This window comes from Theropithecus gelada, chromosome 16 (assembly GCF_003255815.1).
Source record: "Theropithecus gelada isolate Dixy chromosome 16, Tgel_1.0, whole genome shotgun sequence".
Lineage (NCBI taxonomy): Eukaryota > Metazoa > Chordata > Mammalia > Primates > Cercopithecidae > Theropithecus > Theropithecus gelada.
This window is the reverse complement of record NC_037684.1, coordinates 33,123,338-33,151,066: the sequence shown is the minus strand read 5'-3', so window position 1 is coordinate 33,151,066 and position 27,729 is coordinate 33,123,338. Positions and strand designations below refer to the sequence as shown.

The 27,729-nt window shown below is 45.5% G+C and overlaps 1 protein-coding gene across 4 annotated transcripts; it reads left to right on the top strand.

Annotated features, from left to right (window-relative positions):
* GJC1 (gap junction protein gamma 1) lies at nucleotides 1–27,729 on the top strand. 4 transcript variants are annotated; one of them, XM_025363810.1, is made up of 3 exons: nucleotides 1–192; nucleotides 22,972–23,047; nucleotides 24,922–27,729. In XM_025363810.1, the coding sequence occupies exon 3, from the start codon at nucleotides 24,942–24,944 to the stop codon at nucleotides 26,130–26,132; it is 1,191 nt and encodes a 396-aa protein (XP_025219595.1). In that variant the 5' UTR covers nucleotides 1–192; nucleotides 22,972–23,047; nucleotides 24,922–24,941; the 3' UTR covers nucleotides 26,133–27,729. The 4 variants fall into 4 exon arrangements, with proteins under 4 accessions (XP_025219595.1, XP_025219597.1, XP_025219594.1 ...); XM_025363809.1 differs by lacking the exon at nucleotides 1–192 and adding an exon at nucleotides 552–767; XM_025363811.1 differs by lacking the exon at nucleotides 1–192 and adding an exon at nucleotides 1,135–1,287.

Sequence of the window (27,729 nt, the reverse complement as noted above, 5' to 3'; positions counted from 1 at the left end):
AGAGCACTTCTAAGAGCCCCGACTCAAAGACGCTAGGGTAGCTAGATCTACCCAGGGCCCGCCAGATCCTCGAGGAATTGTAGAGCAGAACCTAGGAGGAGACATTAGCATCCCGTGCTACAATGGACCAAGGCCTCGGCGGAGCGCGCAGAAGACAACTCTGGGCCCGCTGAACCAACCCAGGATACCCAGGTAAGGCGAGAACCCACGGCGCCGTTAGCGGCCAGCTCAAACTGAGGCGCGGCTAGCAGGGGACTCTCGCCCGAAAATCAGCTTGGAGGAATGAACTGCCCGGAGCAAAGTCTGCGCCCACCCGGGGTCCAGACTCCACGCGGGTGACTCACACGCGCGCCGCGCCTCCCCCGCGTCCCGGACTATCCGAGAGCACGGCGAGGACTCGACCGCGGAAAGTTGGCGCTCCCGTCGCTTCCCGCGCGTTCCGGGGCGCCCCCTCCCACTCGAGCGCCACGTGCCGCGCGCCCCCCGCTCCCGGGCCGCGGCGGGATGCCCCCGCCCCCACCGCAGCGTGCAGTGCGCAGGCGCCTTCCCGCGGGTCCCGGCGGCGGGAGCGGGAGCGGGAGGCGGCGGCGGCGGGAGCGGCTTCTGCCTCGGCTGGAGACTGAGGCGAAGGCGGCAGCGGCGGAGGAGGTGGAGGAGAGGCGAGGGTGAAGGCGAAGGCGATGGCGACGCTAGGCACATGAGGCCGCGGCCGGCGGGACGGGCCGAGGCCCGGCGGAGGAGGCGGCTCCGGGGGAACCCGCCGCCGGGTGAGGGGCGGCCGCAGGGCCGGCTGAGGAGAAGCGGGCCAGGGGCGGGGTCCCAGGGGGAGGCGGGAGAACTCGTGGGGAGCCCGAAGATGGGCCGAGGAGCACCTCCGGAGGTCCGGGGAAGAGCGCGGCCGGAGCGGGGGGAGGAGGGGGGCGCCGCCGAGGGGTTCCCGCCGAGTCCGGAGGGGCGTCGCCGGCCCGCGTCCTGCCACTGCCCCCGGCGCACCCTCCCTCTTTGTCCCCAAGCGCGCGGCTCCCAAATCCGGAGGGAAACGGCTCGGGGGTGTCTTGGGCCGCGGAGTTGTCGGGGGACTGTCGGGGAGCCCGGGCAGAGGCGGCGCGCACTCGGCGGCGCCCCGGCGGTGCCGACAACTACCCGGGCGGTTAGGGGCGCAGGGCGGAGCCGGGCCGCCCCTCGCCACCCGGGCGCTTCGCGGGCTGCTCTTTGTCTCCCCGACTTCGGTCCCTGAGTCTCCGTCCGCTTTCCGCATCTTCCCGCTAGAACTCCTGCCTCTCGGGGGTTAGAGGAGAGTTAGTTCGAGGGCTGGAAGTGGGAAAGCGGGGCGGAAGGACTGGGCTCATCGCCTCCTGATTAACTCGTTTTCTTTACTTAAAATGACTTTTCCCCCACTTTGTCAAACTTTAGAGAACGTGTGTGTGTGTGTGTGTGTGTGTGTGTGTGTGTGTGTGTGTGTGTGTATCCTTAGGTCTCTACTTCAAAATTAAGAGTAGGCGCTACCGCTGTGATTGTGGGCAGTTGTGTGGTTGTCGACTGCGTTTGGAGCTCTGAGTTGAAAAGATTTACGTGAATGTATGGTTGAGATTTTTTTTCTTTTTTTGCGATTGTCTGATTGGGAGTACTTTTCCCTTGCGAAATGGGCGAATTTGGTTTTTCTTTTTGTTCATTGAGAACTGGTAGTAATACGGATTTCATTGTGCTCATGCTTAATTTTGTTAACATCAAGACGATGTGAAATCGAGTAAGTTTGAATAAGTTCTGGCTGAGGGTATGCCTGATAAGTCTAAATTTGTTGTATGTTTGTGTCGTGTACACGTTCAAGTGAGTATATGAAAACGCTATAAAAAATCAAACTACATAAATGAAAGGGATTTTAATTTCCTGATAAGCAGGAAACAGCATATCTCCAGTACATTAATATCTGTAGAAAAATGCGTTAATAATGTCATTTAGGAGTAAAATATTTCTCTCCCTAGGGAGGGTTTAGGTATTATTCAGAGTAAAAGAGTAAAAAAATTTCAACCTCAGAGGGTATGGAAAAAAACAGAAAAATACCCTTACTTCCAGAACTCCTGATTAAAATACTGTGAGTTGTGGGTTAAGTTTACTGATCTTTTTAAAAACTTAGCATAGAGTTGTATCACTGCAGTTGCTTTGGATGTCTTAAGTACTGTGTAATGGCAGAATTAAAGAAACACGAACTCTTCTGGGTAGAAGGTAAAAAGCTCCGATAAACAGATCTTAGTTTTAAGTTTTCCCCAGATTTTTGTGTCCTGAGTGCTGTAGGCAAAGGGCGTATTGAAGAGATACATAGAAGTTATATGCAAGGTCTGTTAATATTTGTCCTGTCCTGATTTGTAATGGCTTAGTATTATTTACTGCTTCAACTGTTGTGCATTTTTCCAAAGCATTTCAAACATCCTTTTCAAAAGTTAGCACTTTTAACTTTTGAGGTTGTGTGACTTAAGAATTGTTTTCTACCAGGTAGCCACCACAGTTCTCTTAAAAAAGAGCAAAGGACCTGGTAATTTTCTCTCTAATCAATTCATGAAGGTAAAACTGAGTTTTAGCTTTTAATTCAAAGGACTTAAGTTAACACATCTCCAACATAACAATCTTACTTATAAGCTATTATCCTTTGTCAATTAAATTTTATTCTTTTATTTGTATAAGTCAGCCAAAGGGAAGGAATGCAAGGTTCTGTTTCTGATTAGTCCACTTCCCCCCAGGTCCAGGCTTGCCTATCAATCAGTTCAGTAACGAGGATCTTAGAATACAGGATATATAATTTAAATCCAGAGCATCATTATCTTAACAAATGAGTAGTGTTTGTTCCATGCCTAATTCAATGCAAAGTGATGAGTTCCAAAAAACTATTGCTTTATTTGCATTTCGTTCACATTTCAAAATTGGTGAGGTGTGTCCTTTTTTCTTTTTCCTTTTTCTTTCTTTCTTTCTTTTTTTTTTTTTAAGACAAGACGTTGTTATGTTGCCCAGGCTGTCATAGTACATTGCAGCCTCAAATTCCTGGGCTCAAATCATCCTCCTGCCTCAGCCTCCTGAGTATACCCAGCTAAGTTCTTTTTTCCCTTCCTTTCCTGTCCTGTCCTTCTTTCCTATAGTTAAGCTTGACTAGGGGGTATGATTACTTATTTCTGAACTTACGCTTTTATTGTAGTGTAGAAATACATGTGGCTTCTGTTCAAAATATTTGATAAAAAATTAGGCAAAGAAAAAGTAGGTTTTTTTTTTTTTTTTTTTGAGATGGAATTTAGCTCTTGTTGCCCAGGGTGGAGTGCAGTGGCACTATCTTGGCTCACTGCAACCTCCACCTCCCAGGTTCAAGCGATTTTCGTGCCTCAGCCTCCCAAGTAGCTGGGTTTACAGGGATGCCCCACCACGCCCAGCTAATTTTGTATTTTTTAGTAGAAACAGGGTTTCACCATGTTGGTCAGGTTGGTCTCCAACTCTTGACCTTGGGTGATCCACCTGCCTCTGCCTCCCAAAGTGCTGGGATTACAGGCATGAGCCACCACACTCGACCAGATTATTATTTTTGTAAGACCATTCCTTTGAGAATAGGTATGAGAAGATAGATTTTGGCTGGTATCATTAACCTGAAATTTAGACAGAGAAAACAGTTCTGAGCTGTTAATATCAGCTGAGTGGCAACAGTTGTTTTTCAAACATACTACTATAGCTGATGAGTTCAGCTTGTGTTGAAATAAGGACCTATTAAAATGTATTTTTAAAAATATTTTTTAAGATTTGGCCGGGCACGGTGGCTCAAGCCTGTAATCCCAGCACTTTGGGAGGCCGAGGCGGGTGGATCACGAGGTCAGGAGATCAAGACCATCCTGGCTAACATGGTGAAACCCCGTCTCTACTAAAAATACAAAAAACTAGCCGGGCGTTGTGGCGGGCGCCTGTAGTCCCAGCTACTCGGAGGCTGAGGCAGGAGAATGGCGTGAACCCGGGAGGTGGAGCTTGCAGTGAGCCGAGATCGCGCCACTGCACTCCAGCCTGGGCGACAGAGCGAGACTCCGTCTCAAAAAAAAAAAAAAAATATATATATATATATATTTTTTTTTAAGATTTAATGCAAAAAATTTTAAGTACAAAAAACTAGCTGGGCGTTTGAGCATTGCTATTTTCTACAACTCCAAAGAATGAATGACCTGTTAGTACTGGCTGGCATACAGTTATACATTCTTGAATTTTACAAGTACTGTAGTTGGCTGAGAGCACTCCTTGGCAGTAAAGGTTTATCTTTCAGACCTGTGGAATATGTTGCCCAAAGAGTTTTCCTAAAACAAGAATATGATTATCTCTTTGCAGGTAGCATTTTACTTCTAAAGAAATGAAATGGGGCCAGGAGTGGTGGCTCATGCTTGTAATCCCAGCACTTTGGGAGGCCGAGGCGGGTGGATCACCTGAGGTCAGGAGTTCAAGACCAGCCTGGCCAACATGGTGAAACCCCATCTCTACTAAAAATAGAAAAAATTAGCTGGGTGTGGTGGTAGGCATCTGTAATCCCAGCTACTCAGGAGGCTGAGGCAGGAAAATGGCTTGAACCTGGGAGGTGGAGGTTGCAGTTAGCCAAGATCGCATCACTGCATTCCAGCCTGGGTGACAGAGTGAGACTCTATCTCAAAAAAAAAAAAAAAAAAAGAGAGAGAAAGAAATGAAGTATTCTGGGAAATGAATTCTTTTCCAGCTCTCAGTTGAAGCTTTGTTCCTGAGGCTATATTGCTTGTAACACCAGCACAATTTGGACAAAAGCATTCTGGTGCCCATTAAGTCATTCAACTTCTTTTTTTTTTTTTGAGACTGAGCCTCACTCTGTCACCCAGGCTGGAGTGCAGTGGCAGGATCTTGGCTCACTGCAACCTCTGCCTCCTAGGTTCAGGCAATTCTCCTGCTTCAGCCTCGTGAGAAGCTGGGATTATAGGTGTGTGCCACCATGCCCGGCTAATTTTTGTATTTTTAGTAGATAAAGGGTTTCACCATGTTGGCTAGGCTGGTCTCGAGCTCCTGACCTCAGGTCACCGCAGCCTCTCAAAATGCTGGGTTTACAGGCGTGAACCACTGTGCCTGGCCCTTTTATTTGTTTGAGACGGAGTTTTGCTCTTGTTGCCTAGGCTGAAGTGCAGTGGCGCAATCTCGGCTCACCACAACCTCTGGCCCCTGAGTTCAAGATTCTCTTGCCTCAGCCTCCCAAGTAGCTGGGATTACAGGCATGCCCCACCATGCCCGGCTAATTTTGTATTGGTAGAGGCGGGGTTTCTCCATGTTGGTCAGGCTGGTCTCCTGACCTCAGGTGATCCACCCGCCTCCGTCTCCCGAAGTGCTGGGATTATAGGCGTGAACCACTGCGCCCAGCCCCTTTTTTTTTTTTTTAAATAATTGAGACAGAGTCTTGTCCTGTTGCCCAAGCTAAAGTGTAGTGGTGCTCTCAAGAGATCCTTTCACCACAGCATCACGAGTAGCGGGGACCACAGGCCCACACTGCCATCACGCCCAGTTAATTAAAAAAATTTTTTTTGTAGAGACAGGGTCTTCTTGTGTTGCCCAGGCTGGTCTTGAACTCCTGGGCTCAAGCAGTCCTCTTGGCTTCTCAAATATGGGGATTACAGACCAAGGCACCTGGCTCCTTTTTTTTTCCCCCCCAAAACATGTAAGCACTTGATTAAAACAAAAAAAAAAAATAGTTGGACTCTTTCTTTTCCCCTTTCTCACTATTGCACTTGACTAATTTTTTTTTTTTTCTTTTAAGACAGAGTCTTGTTCTGTCATCCAGGCTGGAGTTGCAGTGGTCCGATCTCAGCTCACTGCAACCTCCGCCTCCCGGGTTCAAGCAGTTCTCCTGCCTCAGCCTCCCAAGTAGTTGGGACTACAGGCACACGCTGCCACGCCTGGCTAATTTGACTGGTTTTTTTTTTTGAGACAGAGCCTCACTCTGTCACCCAGTCTGGAGTTCAGTGGCACACATGTAATCCCAGCACTTTCAGAGGCTGAGGCTAGAGGATACCTTGAGCCCAGGAGTTTGAGACCACCCTGGGCAACATAGTGAGGGCCCTGTCTCTGCAAAAAGTAATTTGAAAATTAGCTGGATGTGGTGGCATACACCTGTGGTTTCAGCTACTCGGGAGGATGAGGCAGGAGGGTTTTTTGAGCCCAGAAGTTGAAGGCTACAGTGAGTTGCGATCATACCATGCACTCCACCCTGGTTGACAGAGTGGGACAGTCTCTATTTGCAAAAAGAAAAGAGGCCAGGTTGTCAACCCGGGAGGCGGAGCTTGCAGTGAGCCGAGATTGCGCCACTGCACTCCAGCCTGGGCAACAGAGCGAGACTCCGTCTCAAAAAAAAAAAAAAAAAGAAAAAGAAAAGAGGCCAGGCATGGCGGCTCATACCTGTAAACCCAGCACTTTGGGAGGCCAAGGCAGGCGGATCACGAGATCAGGAGTTCAAGACCATCTTGGACAACATAGTGAAACCCTGTCTCTACTAAAATACAAAACATTAGCTGGGAGTAGTGATGCGCGCCTGTAATCCCAACTACTCTGGAGGCTGAGGCAGGGGAATTGCTTGAACCCAGGAGGCGGAGGTTGCAGTGAGCCGAGATCGCGCCACTGCACTCCACCCTGGCGACAGAGCAAGACTCTGTCTCGAAGAAAGAAGAAAGAGCCCGGCACAGTGGCTCACACCTTGTAATCCCATCACTTTGGGAGGCCAAGGTAGGCAGGTCATGAGATGAGGAGATCGAGACCATCCTGGCTAACACTGTGAAAACCCCGTCTCTACTAAAAATACGAAAAATTAGCCAGGTGTGGTGGCGCATGCCTATAGTCCCAGCTACTTGGGAGGCTGAAGCAGAAGAATCGCTTGAACCTGTGAGGCGGAGGTTGCAGTGAGCCGAGATCGTGCCACTGCACTCCAGGCTAGGCGACAGTACAAGACTCCATCTCAAAAAAAAAAAAAAAAGGAAAAAGGTGCCAGGCATGGTGCCTCACACCAGTAATCACAGCACTTCAGGAGGTCAAGGCAGGAGGATTGATTGAGCCCAGGAGTTCAAGACCAATCTGGGCAATATGATGAGACCCTGTCTCTACAGAAATAAGAAATTAAAAAAAAAAAAAAAAAAAAAGAGGAAAGAGGTCAGGCACGGTGGTTCATGCCTGTAATCCCAGAACTTTGGGAGGCCGAGGCGGGGGGAATCATGAGGTCAAGAGATAGAGACCATCCTGGCCAACATGGTGAAACCCCGTGTCTACTAAAAATACAAAAATTAGCCAGGCATGGTGGCACACACCTGTAGTCACAGCTACTCGGGAGACTGAGGCAGGAGAATCACTTGAACCTGGAGGTTGCAGTGAGCCAAGATCACACCACTGCACTCAAGCCTAGTGACAGAGCAAGACTCCATCTTAAAAAAAAAAAAAAAAAAGGCCGGGCACGGTGGCTCAAGCCTGTAATCCTAGCACTTTGGGAGGCCGAGACGGGCGGATCACGAGGTCAGGAGATCGAGACCATCCTGGCTAACACGGTGAAACCCCGTCTCTACTAAAAATACAAAAAACTAGCCGGGCGAGGTGGCGGGCGCCTGTAGTCCCAGCTACTCGGGAGGCTGAGGCAGGAGAATGACGTGAACCCGGGAGGCGGAGCTTGCAGTGAGCTGAGATCGCGCCACTGCACTCCAGCCTGGGCGACAGAGCGAGACTCCGTCTCAAAAAAAAAAAAAAAAAAAAAAAAAAAAAAAAAAAAAAAAAAAAAAAAGGAAAGAAATGCATAGGGTTTCAGAATAAGTTTTGATGTTTTTCCTCTGTATAAATGGGATAAACTTCACACACCCCTATTCTTATCCTCTAATCTCTAAACTATGTTCAACTCCCAAATAGTTACAGAGATTATTTTCATCCACATCTGTGTAGTATTTATCAGTTTTGGCTTGATTGTTATTACTTAACTAATGAGTGATAACATTCCTTTTGGGAATGTTCAGAGTAAATTAGAGCTGAACCCTATTTTTAGGAATTCCCCTTGAGTCATTCGTGGACTTGGAATTCTTTTTTTTTTTTTTGAGACGGAGTCTCTGTCACCCAGGCTGGAGTGCAGTGGCCGGATCTCAGCTCACTGCAAGCTCCACCTTCCGGGTTTACGCCATTCTCCTGACTCAGCCTCCTGAGTAGCTGGGACTACAGGCGCCCGCCACCTCGCCCGGCTAGTTTTTTGTATTTTTTAGTAGAGACGGGGTTTCACTGTGTTAGCCAGGATGGTCTTGATCTCCTGACCTCGTGATCCACCCGTCTCGGCCTCCCAAAGTGCTGGGATTACAGGCTTGAGCCACCACGCCCGGCCGGACTTGGAATTCTTAATTGCCCATCCAGAGTAGGTGTTTATTTGGATTCAAAATTTTCCTTCCTGAAATTATCCATTCTGTGGCTTCGGTTACCATATATATTTTGAATACTGCCACATTTTTATCTGTAACCAGACCTCTTTTTTGATCCTGGCTGCCTGTTCAACATCTCCACGGAGATACTCAGAGGAGGTAATTTGAATTGCGTTGTCCAAAGTGAGCCCTTGATCTTGGCCCCACACCTAGACTTTCTTCAGTGTACTCTATTTTTATTAAGTGGCTCTATCATACAATTTACTGAAGCCGGGCTCTGTTTTTTTTTTTTTTTTTTTTTGAGATGGAATTTCGCTCTTGTTGCCCAGGCTGGAGTGCAATGGCATGATCTTGGTTCCGTGCAACCTCTGCCTCCTGGTTTCAGGTGATTCTCCTGCCTTAGCCTCCCGAGTAGCTGAGATTACAGGTGCCTGCCACGACGTCCAGCTAATTTTTTATATTTTTAGTAGAGATGGAGTTTCACCATGTTGGTCAGGTTGGTCTCGAACTCCTGACCTCAGGTGATTCACCCGCCTTAGCCTCCCAAAGTGCTGGGATTATTTATAGGCGTGAGCCACCACAGCCTAATTTTAGAATATTTTTATTCTGTCAATAAGAAACCTGATACCCATTAGCAGTTACTCCCTATTCCCCCCATAATGGTTGTACAATATTCCATTATGGAGGTTATACCATGAATTATATACGTTTCTTATAATAAATGCCCTGCATTTGTTTAGGGTAAATTACTAAATGTGGAATTATTGATTAAAGGATATAAGCACTTTAAAGTTCTTGATAACTATTGCAAAGATGCCTTCCAGAAAAGTTGTACCAGATGACGCCATTGGTGTATGATGGCATGGGTGTTTTGTTTTGTTTTTTTTTTGAAACAGTTTCCCTCTTGTTGCCCAGGCTGGAGTGCGATCTTGGCTCACTGCAACCTCCACCTCCCGGGTGCAAACGGTTCTCCTGCCTCAGCTTCCCGAGTGGCTGGGATTACAGGCACGCACCACCACGCCCACTAATTTTGTATTTTTAGTAGAGACAGGATTTCGCCAATGTTGGTCGGGCTGGTCCCGAACTCCTGACCTCAGGTGATCCACCTGCCTCGGCCTCTCAAAGTGCTGGGATTACAGGCATGAGCCACCGCGCCCGGCCGATGGTATGGGTTTTTAAAAAGAAATTGTGTATCTTAAACGTAGTCATATTGGAAAATCATACATTTATTTTTGTCTTAGACATGTTCGTTTTTCTAGACTGAGGGTTGTTCAGAACAGTTGGTTTGACCTAATCTTAGGCTGTTTTGGACATATGTTCCAATATTGTCCTCTTTGCATGAAGACAGTTCCACTTAGGATATGTTGTGAATGAATATATTATCCCTATCCCAGGTTCCTCATACTTCTCCAGCTGGTTCCTGAAGGTTCTTACATTCAAATAGAATGGCTTTTTGCCAGCGAAAATTGGCACTTCAACCCACAATGGTGCCTTTTGTTTCCTCATTGGTTGATACAGCCAAGATCTCAAACTACTGTCTCCATGAGGTTTTATGATTTGATTCAACACAAATTATATTTTAGGTTTTTCAAATATTGTTCATAGCCAAGAGCTCTTTTGAAAACAAGTTGTTTTCATGTTTGTAGCACATAGATTACTATTTGCTGTTTTGCTGCCATAATGCTTTTGCTTAGAAATTGTCACTAGCTAGTTATTAAACATCTATTATCACTCATGTGGAATTAACTTCCACTTAAAACGTTCCAGTTAAACAACACTTCATTGTAAACCCTTTAATTGATTCCTTGTCTCTGCACATAAAGCAGTCGCGTTCAGGGGTATGAGTCACTAGCGCGATTCTTAGTGGATTGCTCAGCTCATGAGCTGGGATGCCTAGATTATTAATACCTACTTTGGAATTACAGTGAGTCAATATTGAAATTTTTTAGTTTAGTTCAACCACAAATTTTCTGAAATGATTGTTTGGGAAGTGCCTTTTTAAAATTTTAACATCTTGTTATATTGTTTTTTTTTTGTTTGTTTTTTTTTTTTTTTTTTTTTTTTTTTTTTTTTTTGAGACGGAGTCTTGCTCTGTCACCCAGGCTGGAGTGCAGTGGCCGGATCTCAGCTCACTGCAAGCTCCTCCTCTCGGGTTCACGCCATTCTCCTGCCTCAGCCTCCCGAGTAGCTGGGACCACAGGCACCCGCCACTTCGCCCGGCTAGTTTTTTTTTTTTGTATTTTTTAGTAGAGACGGGGTTTCACCGTTTTAGCCAGGATGGTCTCGATCTCCTGACCTCATGATCCGCCCGTCTCGGCCTCCCAAAGTGCTGGGATTACAGGCTTGAGCCACCGCGCCCGGCCTATATTGTTTAATTTTACTGCCAATACTTTGCTTTTTTCCTATCCCTAGAGTTTTAAGTTCCACATAATTTATCAGTTTGGTGAATTTTACTGTGAGATAGTTTTCATCAGATGTAAATGGAAGAGATTTTAGAAATCATCTAACTTGATATTTTTCATTTATTACAGAAATTAGGATATGGAAAGAACTTATTTCTGAAGTGCATGGATTACATTCTGGGATTAGAATCTCTTGCCTTCTAGTCCATTGCTTGCTTAGTTTCACAAAATTCAAGGTTAAGAATCACTTTTCGCCCAGGCGCCGTGGCTCACGCCTGTAATCCCAGCACTTTGGGAGGCTGAAGCAGACGAATCACCTGAGGTCAGGAGTTCGAGACCAGCCTGGCCAACATGGTGAAACCCTGTTTCTACTAAAAATACCAAAAAAATTGGCCACTGTGGAAAACAGTGTAATGTTCCTCCACCAATTAAAAATTACCATATGATGGAGCAATTCCACTTCTGGATGTTAAAACAAAAGAACTGAATGATCAGTCAGGTGTGGTGGTGCATGCCTGTAATCCTGGCTACTTGGGAAGCTGAGGCAGGAGAATCACTTGAACCTGGGAGGCAGAGGTTACACTGAGCCGAGATCATGCCACTGCACTACAGCCTAGGTGACGAGGAGAGATTCTGCCTCAAAAAAAAAAAAAAATTGAATTGAATGATTTGTTCACCCATGTTCATAACAGCATTATTCACAGTGGCCAGAGTTGTAGACAACCCAGGTGTCTGTCAACAGATGAATGGATAAAAAAAACGTGGTATGTACATACTATGGAATATTTATTCAGCCTTAAAAAGGAAGGAAATTCTTTTTATTTTATTTTATTTTATTTTTTTTTTTTTGAGACGGAGTCTCTCTCTGTCACCCAGGCTGGAGTGCAGTGGCGCGATCTCGGCTCACTGCAAGCTCTGCCTCCTGAGTAGCTGGGACTACAGGCGCCCGCCACCGCACCCGGCTAATTTTTTGTATTTTTAGTAGAGAGGGAGTTGCACTGTGTTAGCCAGGATGGTCTCGATCTCCTGACCTTGTGATCTGCCTGCCTCAGCCTCCCAGAGTGCTGGGATTACAGGCATGAGCCACCACGCCCGGCCGAAGGAAGGAAATTCTGACACATGCTATGACGTAGATAAACCTTGAACACATTATGCTGAGTGAAATAAGCCAGACACAAAAAGAGAAATACATAATTCCATTTATATGAGATAATTAGGTAGTCAAAACCATAGAGAAAGTAGAATGGTGATTGCCAGGGGCTGGGAGAAGGGGAAATGGGGAGTTACTGTTTCTGGGTCTAGAGTTTCAGTTTTACAAGATGAAAAAAATTCTGGAGGTAGTGGTGATGGTTGATAATGCTATGAATGTATTTAATACTTCAACTGTACACTTAATAAGATAGTACATTTTATGTGTATTCTACCACAGTAAAATAGTAAAAACAGGACGCAAGTTAATGGGGGGTTTTTAGTGCTTGATTTGAAAAACTTGAGAGGTTTTGTTTTTTGTTTTCTTTTTTTAAATAGAGATGGGGTCTTGCCATCTTGTCCAGGCTGGTCTTGAACTCCTGAGGTGAAGTGTTCCGCCCATCTCAGCCTCCCAAAGTGCTGGTATTACAGGCGTAAGCCATCACTCCCAGCCAGCTTCTTCCCGCCCCACACCCCCAGATGGAGTTTTGCTCTTTTGCTGTATTGCTCAGGCTGGAGTGCAGTGGTATGATCTTGGCTCACTGCAACCTCCGCCTTCTGGGTTGAAGCAATTCTCCTGCCTCAGCCTCCTGAGTAGCTGGGATTACAGGCGCCTGCCACCAGGCCTGGCTAATTTTTGTATTTTTAGTAGAGACTGGATTTCATCATGTTGGCCAGGCTGGTCTTGAACTCCTGACCTCGTGATCCGCCTGCCTCAGCCTCCCAAAGTGCTGGGATTACAGATGTGAGCCACCATGCCTGGCCTTTTTTTTTTTAAAACATGAGACTATTAGAGACTTTTCCAAAGATACACTTAAAAGTGAATTTTTTAATTAATAGTGGTTTTGTGATCTTCCTATTCTCAATGCCCAAATAAATTATCCTTCTTAATTAAATCATTTTTGTCAAAGATACTATTTATTCCTTCCTCCCCAGCTATGAAGAAAGCTTGTTTTATTTCGCTTTTAAGCCTTCATTCCATTTTACATTTTAAGATCTTAAACTCTGAAATTTATTTATTTTCTTTCTGGTGTTTGTGCGTTTTTTTTTTTTTTTTTTTTGGAGACAGAGTTTCACTCTTGTTGCACAGGCTGGAGTGCAATGGCGTGATCTTGGCTCACTACAACCACCACCTCCCGGGTTCAAGCGATTCTCCAGTCTTAGCCTCAGCCTCCTGAGTAGCTGGGATTATAGGTGCCTGCCACCACGCTCAGCTAATTTTTGTATTTTTAGTAGAGAGGGGGTTTTACTATGGTGGCCAGGCTGGTCTCAAACTCCTGATTTCAGGTGATCCACCCACCTCGGCCTCCCAAAGTACTGGGATTACAGGCCTGAGCCACTGTGCCCAGCCTTGTGCTTTTCTTTCACAGCTCTGATCCTAAAGATTGGGATTAGGGTCACATAGAACCTGTACATAATTCCATCTGTAATGTAATTCTTTTTTTTTTTTTTTTTTTTTTTTTTTTGAGATGGAGTCTCACTCTGTCGCCCGGGCTGGAGTGCAGTGGCCGGATCTCAGCTCACTGCAAGCTCCGCCTCCTGGGTTTATGCCATTCTCCTGCCTCAGCCTCCCGAGTAGCTGGGACTACAGGCACCCGCCACCTCGCCCGGCTAGTTTTTTGTATTTTTTAGTAGAGACAGGGTTTCACCGTGTTAGCCAGGATGGTCTCGATCTCCTGACCTCGTGATCCACCCGTCTCGGCCTCCCAAAGTGCTGGGATTACAGGCTTGAGCCACCACGCCCGGCCTGTAATGTAATTCTTTACTAGTGAGTGGTCAAGAAAGAGCCCAAACTCTAGTGCAAGACTGCCTGACTTCTAATTCTGGCTTCATTACTTAATAAGTAGACGATTTTAGGCAAATAATAAAGTTTTTTGGTTTTTGGTTTTTTCTGAGATGGAGTTTCGCTCTTGTTGCCCAGGCTGGGGTGCAATGGCACGATCTCGGCTCACTGCAACCTCTGCCTCCTGAGTTCAAGTGATTCTCCTGCCTCAGCCTCCCAAGTAGCTAGGATTACAGGCCTGCACCATCACACCTGGCTAATTTTGTATTTTTAGTAGATAGGATTTCTCCATCTTGGTCAGGCTGGTCTTGAACTCCTGACTTCAGGTGATCCGCCCACCTCGGCTTCCCAAAGTGCTAGGATTGCAGGAGTGAACCACTGCGCCTGGTCGGCAAATTATAAAGTTTTTTTTTTCCTTTCTTTCTGAGATGGAGTCTTGCTCTGTCATCAGGCTGGAGTGCTATGGTGAGATCTCAGCTCACTGCAACCTCCGACTTCCTGGTTCAAGCGATTCTCCTGCCACAGCCTCTCAAGTAGCTGGGATTACAGGCATACACCACCATGCCTGGCTAATTTTGTATTTTTAGTAGAGGCGGGTTTCTCCGTCTTGGTCAGGCTGGTCTCGAACTCCTGACTTCAGGTGATCCGCACGCCTCGGCCTCCCAAAGTGCTGGGATTACAGGCGTGAGCCACTGTGCCTGGCCGGCAAATTATAAAATTTTAAACCTAATTTCCTCATCTTTAAAATGAGTTTAATATTAGAATCTACCTGCTGAAATAATTCAAATAGTGTTCATTACATTCGATCTTCAAAAATCCTATGAATTCGGCTGGGCGTGGTGGCTCTCGTCTGTAATCCTAGCACTTTGGGAGGCTGAGGCTGAGGCAGAGGGATGAGTTGAGGTCAGGAGTTCGAGACCGGCCTGGATAACATGGTAAAACCCTATGTCTACTAAAAATAGAAAAATTAGCCAGGCGTGGTGGCAAGAGGCTGTAATCCCAGCTACTTGGGAAGCTGAGGCAGGAGAATTGCTTGAACCCAGGAGGCAGAGGTTGCAGTGAGCTGAGACTTCGCCATTGCACTCCAGCCTGGGTGACAGAGCGACACTCTGTCTCAGAAAACAAAAAATAAAACTATGAATTCTGTTTTACAGAAAAACATGGTGTTTTTGTTTTTGTTTTTTTGAGACGGAGTCTCGCTCTGTCGCCCAGGCTGGAGTGCAGTGGCCGGATCTCAGCTCACTGCAAGCTCCGCCTCCCGGGTTTACGCCATTCTCCTGCCTCAGCCTCCCGAGTAGCTGGGACTACAGGCGCCCGCCACCTCGCCCAGCTAGTTTTTTGTATTTTTTAGTAGAGACGGGGTTTCACCGTGTTAGCCAGGATGGTCTCGATCTCCCGACCTCGTGATCCGCCCGTCTCGGCCTCCCAAAGTGCTGGGATTACAGGCTTGAGCCACCGCGCCCGGCCGTTTTTTGTATTTTTAAATAGAGACGGGGTTTCACTGTGTCAGCCAGGATGGTCTCGATCTCCTGACCTCGTGATCCGCCCGTCTCGGCCTCCCAAAGTGCTGGGATTACAGGCTTGAGCCACCTCGCCCGGCTGGAAAAAAACGCGGTGTTAATTTGATTCTGTTTGGATATAACCTATAGAAAACTCTTGAGATAAGAATTTGAGAGAGAATTACGTAATTTATTACCATGTTGATGCCAGCCCATTTTTTAAATTCTGTTTTCTAGTGTAAGACAAGGTAGATTTGTGTCAAAGTTATTAGGAAAATAGACTAAAAATAGCACATTTGATTTCTAATAAATGTTATATAAGCAAACATGATTTTCTTCAGTATTTAGGTTTTCTTTGTGTGAGTGAATCCTTTTGAATTATGGGCTACCATGAATTGCAGTATTCTTTTTAAAAAATAGAAGCCACTTTAGAAAAAAACAACTTTTTAAACCTTCTAATTTTTTAAAGAATTGATACGATTCTATAAAAATAATAAAATTTGAAGGAAGTCGATAAAATAAACTGAGATGTTTATATTAAATGTCAAATAATCAATGCCTATACTATATCAAGAGTACCTTCTGTAGACAAATAGGTAAAAGGATGGAAATAACCCACAAAGAGGTTGGATATATGAGGGGGAACGTATCCTCCTGTCTTAGAAACATACAATTGACATGATTTTGAAATGCCATTTTGCATTTAGTAAAGGAGCATAATGCCAGTGCTGAAGAGGTGGAGGTGAAGTTGTTTTAAGTATACATTCATTGCCAGGCACTGTAAATTACTAGTGCCTTTTTTGAAAATCAAATGACAGTACAAAGCAAAAACCATGCAGATTTACATTGCCTGTGACCTAACAATACCACCTCCTAGAATTTATAGATACAAACTCAACTTGAGTTGACAAGGCATTTAGGATGTATTCACGAAGATATTAAGTATAAAAGTACATATAAATCAGTTGGATCCCAGCTACTTAGGAGGCTGAGGCAGGAGAATCATTTGAACCCAAGAGGTGGAGGTTGCAGTGAGCTGAGATCACGCCACTGCACTCCAACCTGGGTGATGGCGAGACCCAGTCTCAAAAAAAAATAATGAAAAATTGGGGCTTTACTAATTAGCAAAAGACATTGAGATATTTGGCCTCTACCCATCTCCACCTCTTGACTTGTGCTTCCATGTCATTTTCTATTTGTAGATGGAGTATGGAGAAATGATTTTTTATTCATAAGAGCCATTCACAGCTGACTCTCAGACTCTCAGCCCTTACACTATAACCGAGTTTGTTTTCAGAAGCAGGGAAGCCAGAGAAGACAGGTCCTGAAAAAAATTTTTTTTTTTTTTCTGTGACTGAGTGTTGCTCTTTCACCCACGCTTGAGTGAAGTGGCGCCATCTCGGCTCACTGCAACCTCTGCTCTCCGGGTTCAAGTGATTATCCTGCCTCAGCCTCCAAGTAGCTGGGATTACAGGCACATGCCACCACACCCGGCTAATTTTTGTATTTTTAGTAGAGATAGGGTTTCGCCATGTTGGCCAGGTTGGTCTCAAACTCCTGACCTTAGGTGATCCACCCGCCTTGGCCTCCCAAAGTGCTAGGATTACAGGCATGAGCCATTGCTCCCGGCCCTATGTCCTGAATTTTAGGCACCTGTTCAGGTCCCTTGTGTAGACTATTTCCTCACTTGTGCACTGATCAGTTCTGAAGACTGAGGGGCCCCTCTGCAGATCTCCAGGGTTTTTTGTGTGTGAGTGAGTGAATCCTTTTGAATTATGGGCTTCCATGAATTGCAGCATTCTTTAAAAAAATAATTTAAGAAGCCATTCAAGAAAAAAGTAGATAAAATAATGGTTCAGGGCTGGGTGCGGTGGCTCATGCCTGTAATCCCAGCACTTTGGGAGGCTGAGGTGGGTGGATCACAAGGTCAGGAGATTGAGACCATCCTGGCTAACATGGTGAGGCCACGTCTCCACTAAAAATAAAAAAATTAGCCGGGCGTGGTGGCGGGCGCCTATAGTCTCGGGAGGCTGAGGCAGGAGAATGGCGTGAACCCGGGAGGCAGAGCTTGCAGTGAACTGATTTCATGCCACTGCACTCCAGCCTGGGAGACAGAGCAAGACTCTGTCTCTAATAATAATAGTAATAATGGTTCAGGAGAAAGGAAACTTCAGCGGAGCAAGAACCGGCTTTTCTTCATAGTGAGACCACAATTGGTAGTGACATATTCTATTTAGAAATGTTAATTCCAGAACCTGCCTTCTACTTCTTGAAATGATCTTAATTTCTCTGGTGGAGTATTGTACTCTGTAACATTGTAAGCCAATCCTTAATGCTTTGTTAATACATAGCTGCTGGGGAGGGGGCTTGCCTAGAGAATGAGTGACCCATTACAGAAATGAGGACTAATGTTTTCAAAATGTTTCCCAGACCACAGTCATCCCCCAGGAATTATTTGACATTTCACTGAGAGTAAGAATGGATAACTTGTGGCCAGGCATGGTGGCTCACGCCTGTAATCCCAGCACTTTGGGAGGCCGAGATGGGTGAATCACCTGAGGTCAGGAGTTGGAGACCAGGCTGGCCAACATGGCGAAACCTCATCTCTCCTAAAAATAACAAAAATTGGTTGGGCATGGTGGTGTGCACCTTTAGTCCCAGCTACTCGGGAGGCTAAGGCAGGAGAATTGCTTGACTCTGGGAGACGAAGGCTGCAGCGATCACAGTACTGCGCTGCAGCCTGGGCAACAGAGACTCTTGTCTCAAAAAAAAAAAAAAAAAGTAACTTGGAAGGAGAGGAAAGGGAAGAGTATCAAAGAAAAACTTACTGACTCGACGGGTAAAAACAGTGGTGATACAGCCATTCATTTTAGGAAGCCCATGGTTCTTTATTTTAGAAAGACAGTTGTGGCTGGGTGCAGTGACACACCTGTAATCCCAGCACTTTGGGAGGCAGAGGCGGGCGGATCTCCTGAGGTCAGGAGTTCAAGACCAGACTGGCCAACGGGGTGAAACCCCGTCTCTGCTAAAAGTACAAAAATTAGCTGGGCATGGTGGTGTGCGCCTGTAGTCCCAGCTACTCGGGAGGCTAAGACAGGAGAATTGCTTGAACCTGGGAGACAGAGCTGCAGTCAGCTGAGATCGTGGTACTGCGCTCGAGCCTAGGCAACAGAGAGAGACTGTTGTCTCAAAAAAAAAAAAAAAAAAAAGGGAGGAAAGGAGAAGGAAGGAAGGAAGGTTAGTTGCTCATCACCCATTTTGTGAGATGTTGGAGTTAAGTTGGTAAACATATTTACACAAAAAGAAATACAAATAGTAAACAAGTGTAAGAGAAGTTTGGCTGAGCATGGTGGCTCACGCCTGTAATCCCAGCACTTTGGGAGGCTGAGGTGGGCAGAACATGAGGTCAGGAGATGGAGACCATCCTGGCTAACATGGTGAAACTCTGTCTCTACTAAAAATACCAAAAATTAGCTGGGCGTGGTTGCGCATGCCTATAGTCCCAGCTCTTCGGGAGGCTGAGGCAGGAGAATGGTGTGAACCTGGGAGGTGGAGGGTGCAGTGAGCTGAAATTGTGCCACAGAACTCCAGCCTGGGCGACAGTGAGACTCTGTCTCAATTTAAAAAAAAAAGAGAAAGCCGGGCATAGTGACTCACGCCTGTAATCCCAGCACTTTGGAAGGCCAAGGCGGGCAGATCACAAGGTCAGGAGATCGAGACCAACCTGGCTAACACGGTGAAACCCCGTCTCTACTAAAAATACAAAAAATTAGCCGGGCGTGGTGGTGGGCGCCTGTAGTCCCAGCTACTCGGGAGGCTGAGGCAAGAGAATGGCATGAACCTGCGAGGTGGAGCTTGCAGTGAGCCGAGATTATGCCACTGCACTCCAGCCTGGGCTACAGAGCCAGACTCTGTCTCAAAAAAAAAAAGTTCATTTTTGCTACTAGATCCCTTTGTAAATTAATGTTTTTTGGAAAGAGTATTCATTTAGATAAAGACTAGAAGGACATAAGGAAAACCAAAACATTTGTAAGTAGCTGTGATTATGGGGTTTTTTGTGTGTTTGTTTCTTTTAACCCATTTATGTCTGAGATTGCAATTTTTTGAATTTGAAAAAATCAGACCTTGGCAATGATCTTGAGAAGTAGGATATAAATAACTCCCACATGCTTAGCGTTCCAATAATGGAACAATAGGCATACATGGGTTTTAATGTTATGGGCGTTTTGTTTTGTTTTGTTTTGTTTCGTTTTTTGAGACAGAGTCTTGCTCTGTTGCCAGGCTGGAGTGCAGTGGCGCAGTCTCGACTCACTGCAACCTCTGCCTCCCTAGTTCAAGCCGTTCTCCTGCCTCAGCCTCCTGAGTAGCTGGGACTACAGGTGTGTGCCACCACACCCGGCTAATTTTTCTGTGTTTTTAGTAGAGACACAGTTTCACCATGTTGGCCAGACTGGTCTCGGTATCCTGACCTGGTGATCCATCCGCCTCAGCCTCCCAAAGTGCTGGGATTACAGGCGTGAGCCACCGCACCCAGCCGGGTGTTTTTTTTTTTCTTTTTTTTTGAGATGGAGTTTTGCTCTTTCCCAGGGTGGAGTGCAATGGCACGATCTTGGCTCACTGCAACATCTGCCTCCCGGGTACAAGCCATTCTCCTGCCTCATTCTCCCGAGTAGCTGGGATTACGGGCACGCGCCACCATGCCCGACTAATTTTGTGTTTTTAGTAGAGACAGGGTTTCACCATGTTAGCCAGGCCAGTCTCAAACTCCCGACCTCAGGTGATCCACCCGCCTCAGCCTCCCAAGGTGCTGGGATTACAGGCGTGAGCCAGCGCGCCCGGCCTATTTTTTTCCCCACAGAGTTATATTAAGAGAAAGAGACCGGGCACAGTGGCTCATGCTCGTAATCCTAGTACTTTGGAAGGCCGAGGCAGGCAGATCACTTGAGCCCAGGAGTTGAGAACCAGCCTGGGTAACATGGCAAAACCTCTTCTCTACAAAAAATACAAAAATTAGCCAGGCATGGTGGCATGCAACTGTGGTCTCAGGTATTTGGGAAGCTCAGGTGAGAGGATCACCTGAATCTGGGGAGGTTGAGGCTGCAGTGAGCTGAGATCGTGTCGCTGCACTCCAGCCTGGATAACAAAGAGACCTTGTCTCCAAAAAAAAAAAAAAAAAAAAGGCCAGGTTCGGTGACTCATGCCTGTAATTCCAGCACTTTGGGAGGCCGAGGCAGGCGGATTACCTGAGGTCAGGAGTTCAAGACCAGCCTGGCCAACATGGTGAAAACCCCGTCTCTGCTAAAAATACAAAAATCAGCCGGGTGTAGTGGCTCACGCCTGTGATCCCAGCACTTTGGGAGGTGGAGGTTGCAGTGAGCTCCAAGGCAGGTGGATCATGAAGTCAGGAGATCGAGACCATCCTGGCTAACATGGTGAAACCCAGTTTCTACTAAAATATACAAAAAATTTAGCCGGGTGTGGTGGCAGGCGCCTGTAGTCCCAGCTGCTCGGGATGCTGAGGCAGGAGAATGGCATGAACCTGGGAGGCGGAGCTTGCAGTGAGCCAAGATCGTGCCACTGCACTCTAGCCTGGCTGGCAAAGCGAGACTCTGTCTCAAAAAAAAAGATACACATTTATCTTTGTGGATGGAGATATAACAGATGAGTTAGTTCTAACTAATTGTATTTTCATAATTTTGGCTTATTGGAACAAATAGAAATTTCAGGCTTTAGGGAAAATCTGAGCCTGCAGAGAATTTGTGGATTGAATCATGGAGTTCTGTGTTGGAAACCTGGCTTAAATCACCGTTTAAAGATTTTATATTATTTACTTCTTGTTTTGAGGTTCTATAACTTGTGTATTCAATGAGAAAAGAGGTGGTGAGCTCAGTTGGGAAGCAGGGCTAGACATGGGAGCTATACTGGAAATTCTATTGTGTTAGAGTCTCCCTCTTTCGCCTAGGCAGGAGTGCAGTGGTATGATCATAGCTCATTGCAGTCTTGAGCTCCCAGTTTCAAGTGATCCTCCTTCCTCAGCCTTTCAAAGTGCTGAGATTACAGGTGTGAGCCATCATGCTCAGCTGGATTCTTTTGTTTGTTTTGTTTTGTTTTGAGATGGAGTTTTGCTCTTGTTGCCCAGGCTGGAGGGCAATGGTGCGATCTCAGCTCACTGCCACCTCCACCTCCCAGGTTCAAGCGATTCTCCTCCCTCAGCCTCCCAAATAGCTGGGATTACAGGCATGCACCACCACACCTGGCTGATTTTGTATTTTTAGTTAGTAGAGACAAGGTTTCTTCATGTTGGTCAGGCTGGTCTTGAACTCCCGACTTGAGGTGATCCACCCACCTCGGCTTCCCAAAGTGCTGGGATTACAGGCATGAGCCACCACGCCTGGCCTGGATTCTTCATATGTAAATCTTTTTGCTTCTTTGTTTATTTATTTTTTTGAGGTTTCGCTGTCACCTAGGCTGAAGTGCAGTGGCACGATCACAACTCACTGCAACCTCTACCTCTTGGGCTCAAGTGATTCTTTCACTTGAGCCTCCCGAGTAGCTGGGACCACAGGTGTTCATCACCATGCTAATTTTGGTGGGGGGTGTTGTTGTTGTTGTTTGGTGAAGACTGGGTTTCACATGTTGCCCAGGCTGGTCTCAAACTCCTGAACTCAAGTGATCCCCCCTCCTTGGCCTCCCAAAGTCCTGGGATTACAGGCTTGAGCCACTGTGCTGGGCCGTGTGTGTGTGTGTGCTTGTGTGTGTGTGTAAGAGGGTGTTGTTCTGTCTACCAGGTTGGACTGCATTGGCCACCACTGCCACCACACCCAGCTAATTTTTTTAAAATTTGGAAAGATAGGGTCTCACTATATTGCCCAGGCTTATATGCAAATCTTTATGCAGCTTCATGCCTGCACTTTTTTTTCCCCATTGGTCCTTTGGAAATTGTTCCAGTTTTTTTTCCCTGTATCTTTAAACAACAAAACAAAGCACTCTTTTAATTTACTATAAACACATAACAGTCAGGAATTGTTTTAAATTTATTTTCTCGCCTTACGGATGACATTTGGCCAGAGGTATGCAGAGTTGCCAGAGCTTGATAATGAGCATAATTCATCTTGGAAACTTTTCTGTTTTGCTGTTTAATCCAGTACAGATACAGGTGTTTTCTTTCTGTGACTTTTTGTCAGTAGTTGTATCTGTAAATCACCTCCTATGGAGACGGGTGTTCCTGTGACTGAGAGCCAGCTGTTGGGTGTTTTCGCTAAACAGCTTGCTCCTGGTTAGCTGCTTAAATCCCCCTGAGAGGCGTATTGGCTGCTTCAGGGAATACTGCAGACGGGGTGAAGGTTTTTGCAAGACCTTTAGTGACCCACTTTCAATTTGCTGCAATTCTTCTGCTTTGGCTTTTTCCTATAGGTGCCAGAGTTCATCTGCTTCATGCTTTTACTACTGACTCATCTTCCTGTTGTATATTCTTGGACTGGTGACTTAAGAATCTTTAGGTCACCTGTTATGTAGTTTCTCCTGCCACCTGTATGGGGAGGAGAAAACTGGTATTCAAACTGAAGCCTGTTTCCATCTTATTCTCATTGATTTTTATGGTACATAGAAAACTTTGTTTCTTTCTGAAAATAGCATTTTAGTGACTCATTGTTTTCTGTGGCAGGAAGCTTATGACCTGCTCTTTTCTTTTTCCTTTCCAGAGGGAATCTGGAAAAATTGCAATCAAAACATCATTTCTCTAAGAAAATTTTGGGTAACAGAAGCTCTGGACAACAGGTAAAGTGTATTTAAACTTAGGTGGTGCTGACAAATCATCTGTAATCTGCAGAAGTAAACTGGGAGAGGGAGGGAAGACAAGTTAAAAGTTAAGTCTACTTTGTGTTGGGGTTCTATTGGGGATTTCCCATATATTACCTCATTTAGGTGTTTTTTTTTTTTTTTTTTTTTTTTTGAGACGGAGTCTCACTGTGTCTCCCAGGCTGGAGTGCAGTGGCGCGATCTCGGCTCACTGCAAGCTCCGCCCCCCGGGTTCACGCCATTCTCCCGCCTCAGCCTCCCAAGTAGCTGGGACTACAGGCGCCCGCTACCGCGCCCGGCTAGTTTTTTGTATTTTTAGTAGAGACGGGGTTTCACCATGTTAGCCAGGATAGTCTCGATCTCCTGACCTTGTGATCCACCCGCCTCGGCCTCCCAAAGTGCTGGGATTACAGGCTTGAGCCACCGCGCCCGGCCTCATTTAGGTGTTTTTTACCTGGATCCTGGATGTAGATCTGGGAATCTCAGAAAGAAACTATCCTTTAAAATGCTATTTTAAGTGGATTTGCTGTTGATTGAATTTAATGTCCTCACAATTCAGTTTGGCAATCATTTTTTAATGTCTGCCATAAATAAGGTACAGAAGTATAATTTGTAGATTCTGTTATATAGTAAAGGGGTATAATATTTATTGCAAAACCATTCACTGTGGGCTTCTAAGTGAAACCAAAATCTGGTATGCTATACAGTCTAGCTAGGGAAGATCTTCCTAGTTCCCTTCGTCTTTTTAGTTCTTAATGATTGCCAGCAGTTTGTAGCTGTACCATCTTCTTAATCCCTTTTAGCACTTGTCTAAAATTTAAGTTTCCTAATAAGTCACCCCTTCACAGTGGAGTCTAGCCAAGGTGTCCCCTTCATGTTCTCCGTGGTGGTTTTTCTGTGATTGGACCGAATAACTATACCTGTGTGTTTTTTTAATCTCTATCTCACAAAATTCTGAAGGTCTCATGAAATAATAGTATGTGTAAAGAACCTGGGTATGGCCAGGCATGGTGGCTCACACCTGTAATCCCAGCACTTTGAGAGGCCAAGGCAGGAGGATCACCTGTGGTCAGGAGTTCGAGACCAGCCTGGCCAACATGGTGAAACCTCATCTCTACTAAAAATACAAAAATGGTGGTGCATGCCTGTAATCCCAGCTACTCGGAGGCTGAGGCACAAGAATCACTTGAGCACAGGAGGCAGAGGTTGCAGTGAGCCAAGATCACGCCACTGCACTGCAGCCTGGGTGAAAGAGGGAAACTGTCTCAAAAAAAAAAAAAAAAAAAAAAAAAGAACCGAGGTCTGAGAAATACATCTCGATAAGTAGTAGCTACAAGTTTACCTTTCAAACCAGAGGAGATATGAAAGTAATCCATACTTTCTAGGACCTTGTAGGGCCAACAGGTGTTGACTGAGGTGAATTGACCTGCCTGAAGATAGTTGAGAGTGAGATGCTGTTTATTCTTTTTTTTTTGAGATGGAGTCTTGCTCTGTTCAAGTGATTCTCCTGCCTCAGCCTCCTGAGCAGCTGGGATTACAGGCACACACCACCGTGCCCGGGTAATTTTTGTATTTTTATAGAGACAGAGTTTCACCATGTTGACCAGGCTGGTCTTTAACTCCTGACCTCAAGTAATCTGCCTGCCTTGGCCTCCCAAAGAGCTGGGATTACAGGCGTGAGCCATCGCACCCAACCGAGATGCTGTTTATTCTAACATTTGTTCCACTGTGAACCTTGAAGTTAGATTTCAAGTATTCAAAGTAGTAGTTCCTAGAGATATCATAAATTAATAATTAAATTAAGATTTAATATATTTGTTGATTTTCTTTTGGTATTTTTCCACTTTTATCAGGGCATACCAATTCAATCACCATGAGTTGGAGCTTCCTGACTCGCCTGCTAGAGGAGATTCACAACCATTCCACATTTGTGGGGAAGATCTGGCTCACTGTTCTGATTGTCTTCCGGATTGTCCTAACAGCTGTAGGAGGAGAATCCATCTATTACGATGAGCAAAGCAAATTTGTGTGCAACACAGAACAGCCGGGCTGCGAGAATGTCTGCTATGATGCGTTTGCACCCCTCTCCCATGTACGCTTCTGGGTGTTCCAGATCATCCTGGTGGCAACTCCCTCTGTGATGTACCTGGGTTATGCTATCCACAAGATTGCCAAAATGGAGCACGGTGAAGCAGACAAGAAGGCGGCTCGGAGCAAGCCCTATGCAATGCGCTGGAAACAACACCGGGCTCTGGAAGAAACAGAGGAGGATAACGAAGAGGATCCTATGATGTATCCAGAGATGGAGTTAGAAAGTGATAAAGAAAATAAAGAGCAGAGCCAACCCAAACCTAAGCATGATGGCCGACGACGGATTCGGGAAGATGGGCTCATGAAAATCTATGTGCTGCAGTTGCTGGCAAGGACCGTGTTTGAGGTGGGTTTTCTGATAGGGCAGTATTTTCTATATGGCTTCCAAGTCCACCCGTTTTATGTGTGCAGCAGACTTCCTTGCCCTCATAAGATAGACTGCTTTATTTCTAGACCCACTGAAAAGACCATCTTCCTTCTGATAATGTATGGTGTTACAGGCCTTTGCCTCTTGCTTAACATTTGGGAGATGCTTCATTTAGGGTTTGGGACCATTCGAGACTCACTAAACAGTAAAAGGAGGGAACTTGAGGATCCGGGTGCTTATAATTATCCTTTCACTTGGAATACACCATCTGCTCCCCCTGGCTATAACATTGCTGTCAAACCAGATCAAATCCAGTACACCGAACTATCCAATGCTAAGATCGCCTACAAGCAAAACAAGGCCAACACAGCCCAGGAACAGCAGTATGGCAGCCATGAAGAGAACCTCCCAGCTGACCTGGAGGCTCTGCAGCGGGAGATCAGGATGGCTCAGGAACGCTTGGATCTGGCAATTCAGGCCTACAGTCACCAAAACAACCCTCATGGTCCCCGGGAGAAGAAGGCCAAAGTGGGGTCCAAAGCTGGGTCCAACAAAAGCACTGCCAGTAGCAAATCAGGGGATGGGAAGACATCCGTCTGGATTTAATCCTGGCGGGCTTAAAACCTGTGCTTTTCATAGTTTATGGTAAGCAGCAGCTCACTGAATAATGACTTCCATTGAGTAAACATTTGGCTCTGGTTATCTTCAGGGATGCTGTTGGCTCATGATCCAAGCTCAGGGGACTCTGGAGGCGGGGCTGGGCTGAGGGGGAGAAACGGAAACACAGTGTTCCTGGGCACATGTTCTTAGCAATAATACAGTTGCAGAACTTTACATTTGTGTCTTCCAGATCTGGAGAAGAACAGACATATTTAAATCATTCTTGTTGAACAGTTTTTGTATGTACAGTATTATGGTACTTTTTTTTTAGTATGAGAACTTTTTTTGTATTTGTACATTGAACTGCTGTAGTTATACTTTTATATTAAAGGGGAAAAAGTCCTTATAAGTAATGCCTATTAGGCTAGTGCTATTACTTTGTTCAGCAAATTCTACCCTGGCTTTAGAGTTTTTAATAGATGCTACACCTAATAAAAGTGCCTCTCATATTGCAGGAATGATTTCAGATGTGTAAGGAGACTGAAGAGGAGATACCAGTTTTTAGTCTTGGAAAGCAAGTTCACAGTATAAGGAGGTTGAGATCTTTCTTTTACATGAGAAATATTTGAATCTCATTCATGCAGTCAGAGTTGTAGCCAGTTTTTGAAAACCTTATTTTCAAAGGAAGTAAATGATTCACTGTAGGATTCCTTTAAATATCAAGCATCACCAGTATATGCTTTGACGGTGTGTGTATATAACTTAAAGTTCTTTCAAAAGCCTGATACAGAAATGTGTCCCCAGTTTGGTAGCAATGTGGAAAACCTGGCTTGAGATGATGTGGAGCTGTCCCTCAGAAAACAAAGCCATGCCTGGAATCCCTAATAGGATGCTTAGTTGTGAACCTGTTTGATTTGCCTTAAACCTCTATCCAGAAACCTGCCCGCTTCTCTCCCTCTGGTTAAGAAGCCAGTGGTGGATATTTTCTTTGTTAACATTAGAAATGCAAACATTCCTTTGTCAACCAAGAATACTCAAAGCTACTTGTATTGGAAATGGCAGAAGGCTTAAATCCAAATTTCTTATTTTTTATAATTTACCACAGAACTTTTGTGATTAAACATATTCTGCCAGTGGAGGTTTATACCTGAAAGGTCATGGAGTCCTCTCTGTAAATAGACCTAAAGAGAAGTGCAGTATTTATTCCTTGTAGGCATAATGTGTTTGTCACTGACAAGCATTCATGTTCATCCCACTAGTCTTTTATCGCAGTCTTTTATCGTCATTTTCAACCTTATGTTGCAGAGCTTTGCTTTCTCATCATGTTCTCATTGTCTTAAATTTTGTGAGCTTCTGAGAAAGAGCTTGGTAAAGGTTTAAAGGGGCCTTCGTTCCATCAGGGAGCATTTTATTTGTGCGTCTCACCCTTTTCTAACGAAAGCTATTGTAAGCCACCTCTGACTTGGAAATTCTGAAAGTATGAATATTTTTTATATCTTAATTGTAAAATGCCAGTTCTCCATTATTTAGATGAACACTAGAACACTGCACCCTTTGTGCAGTGTTTTTCTTTGTTTCTCCATTGCATTCCTACCCCCACCAA

Bases quoted from the DNA above. Each gene is read 5' to 3' on its own strand.
- GJC1 (XM_025363810.1), top strand. From the start codon at position 24,942: ATGAGTTGGAGCTTCCTGACTCGCCTGCTAGAGGAGATTCACAACCAT.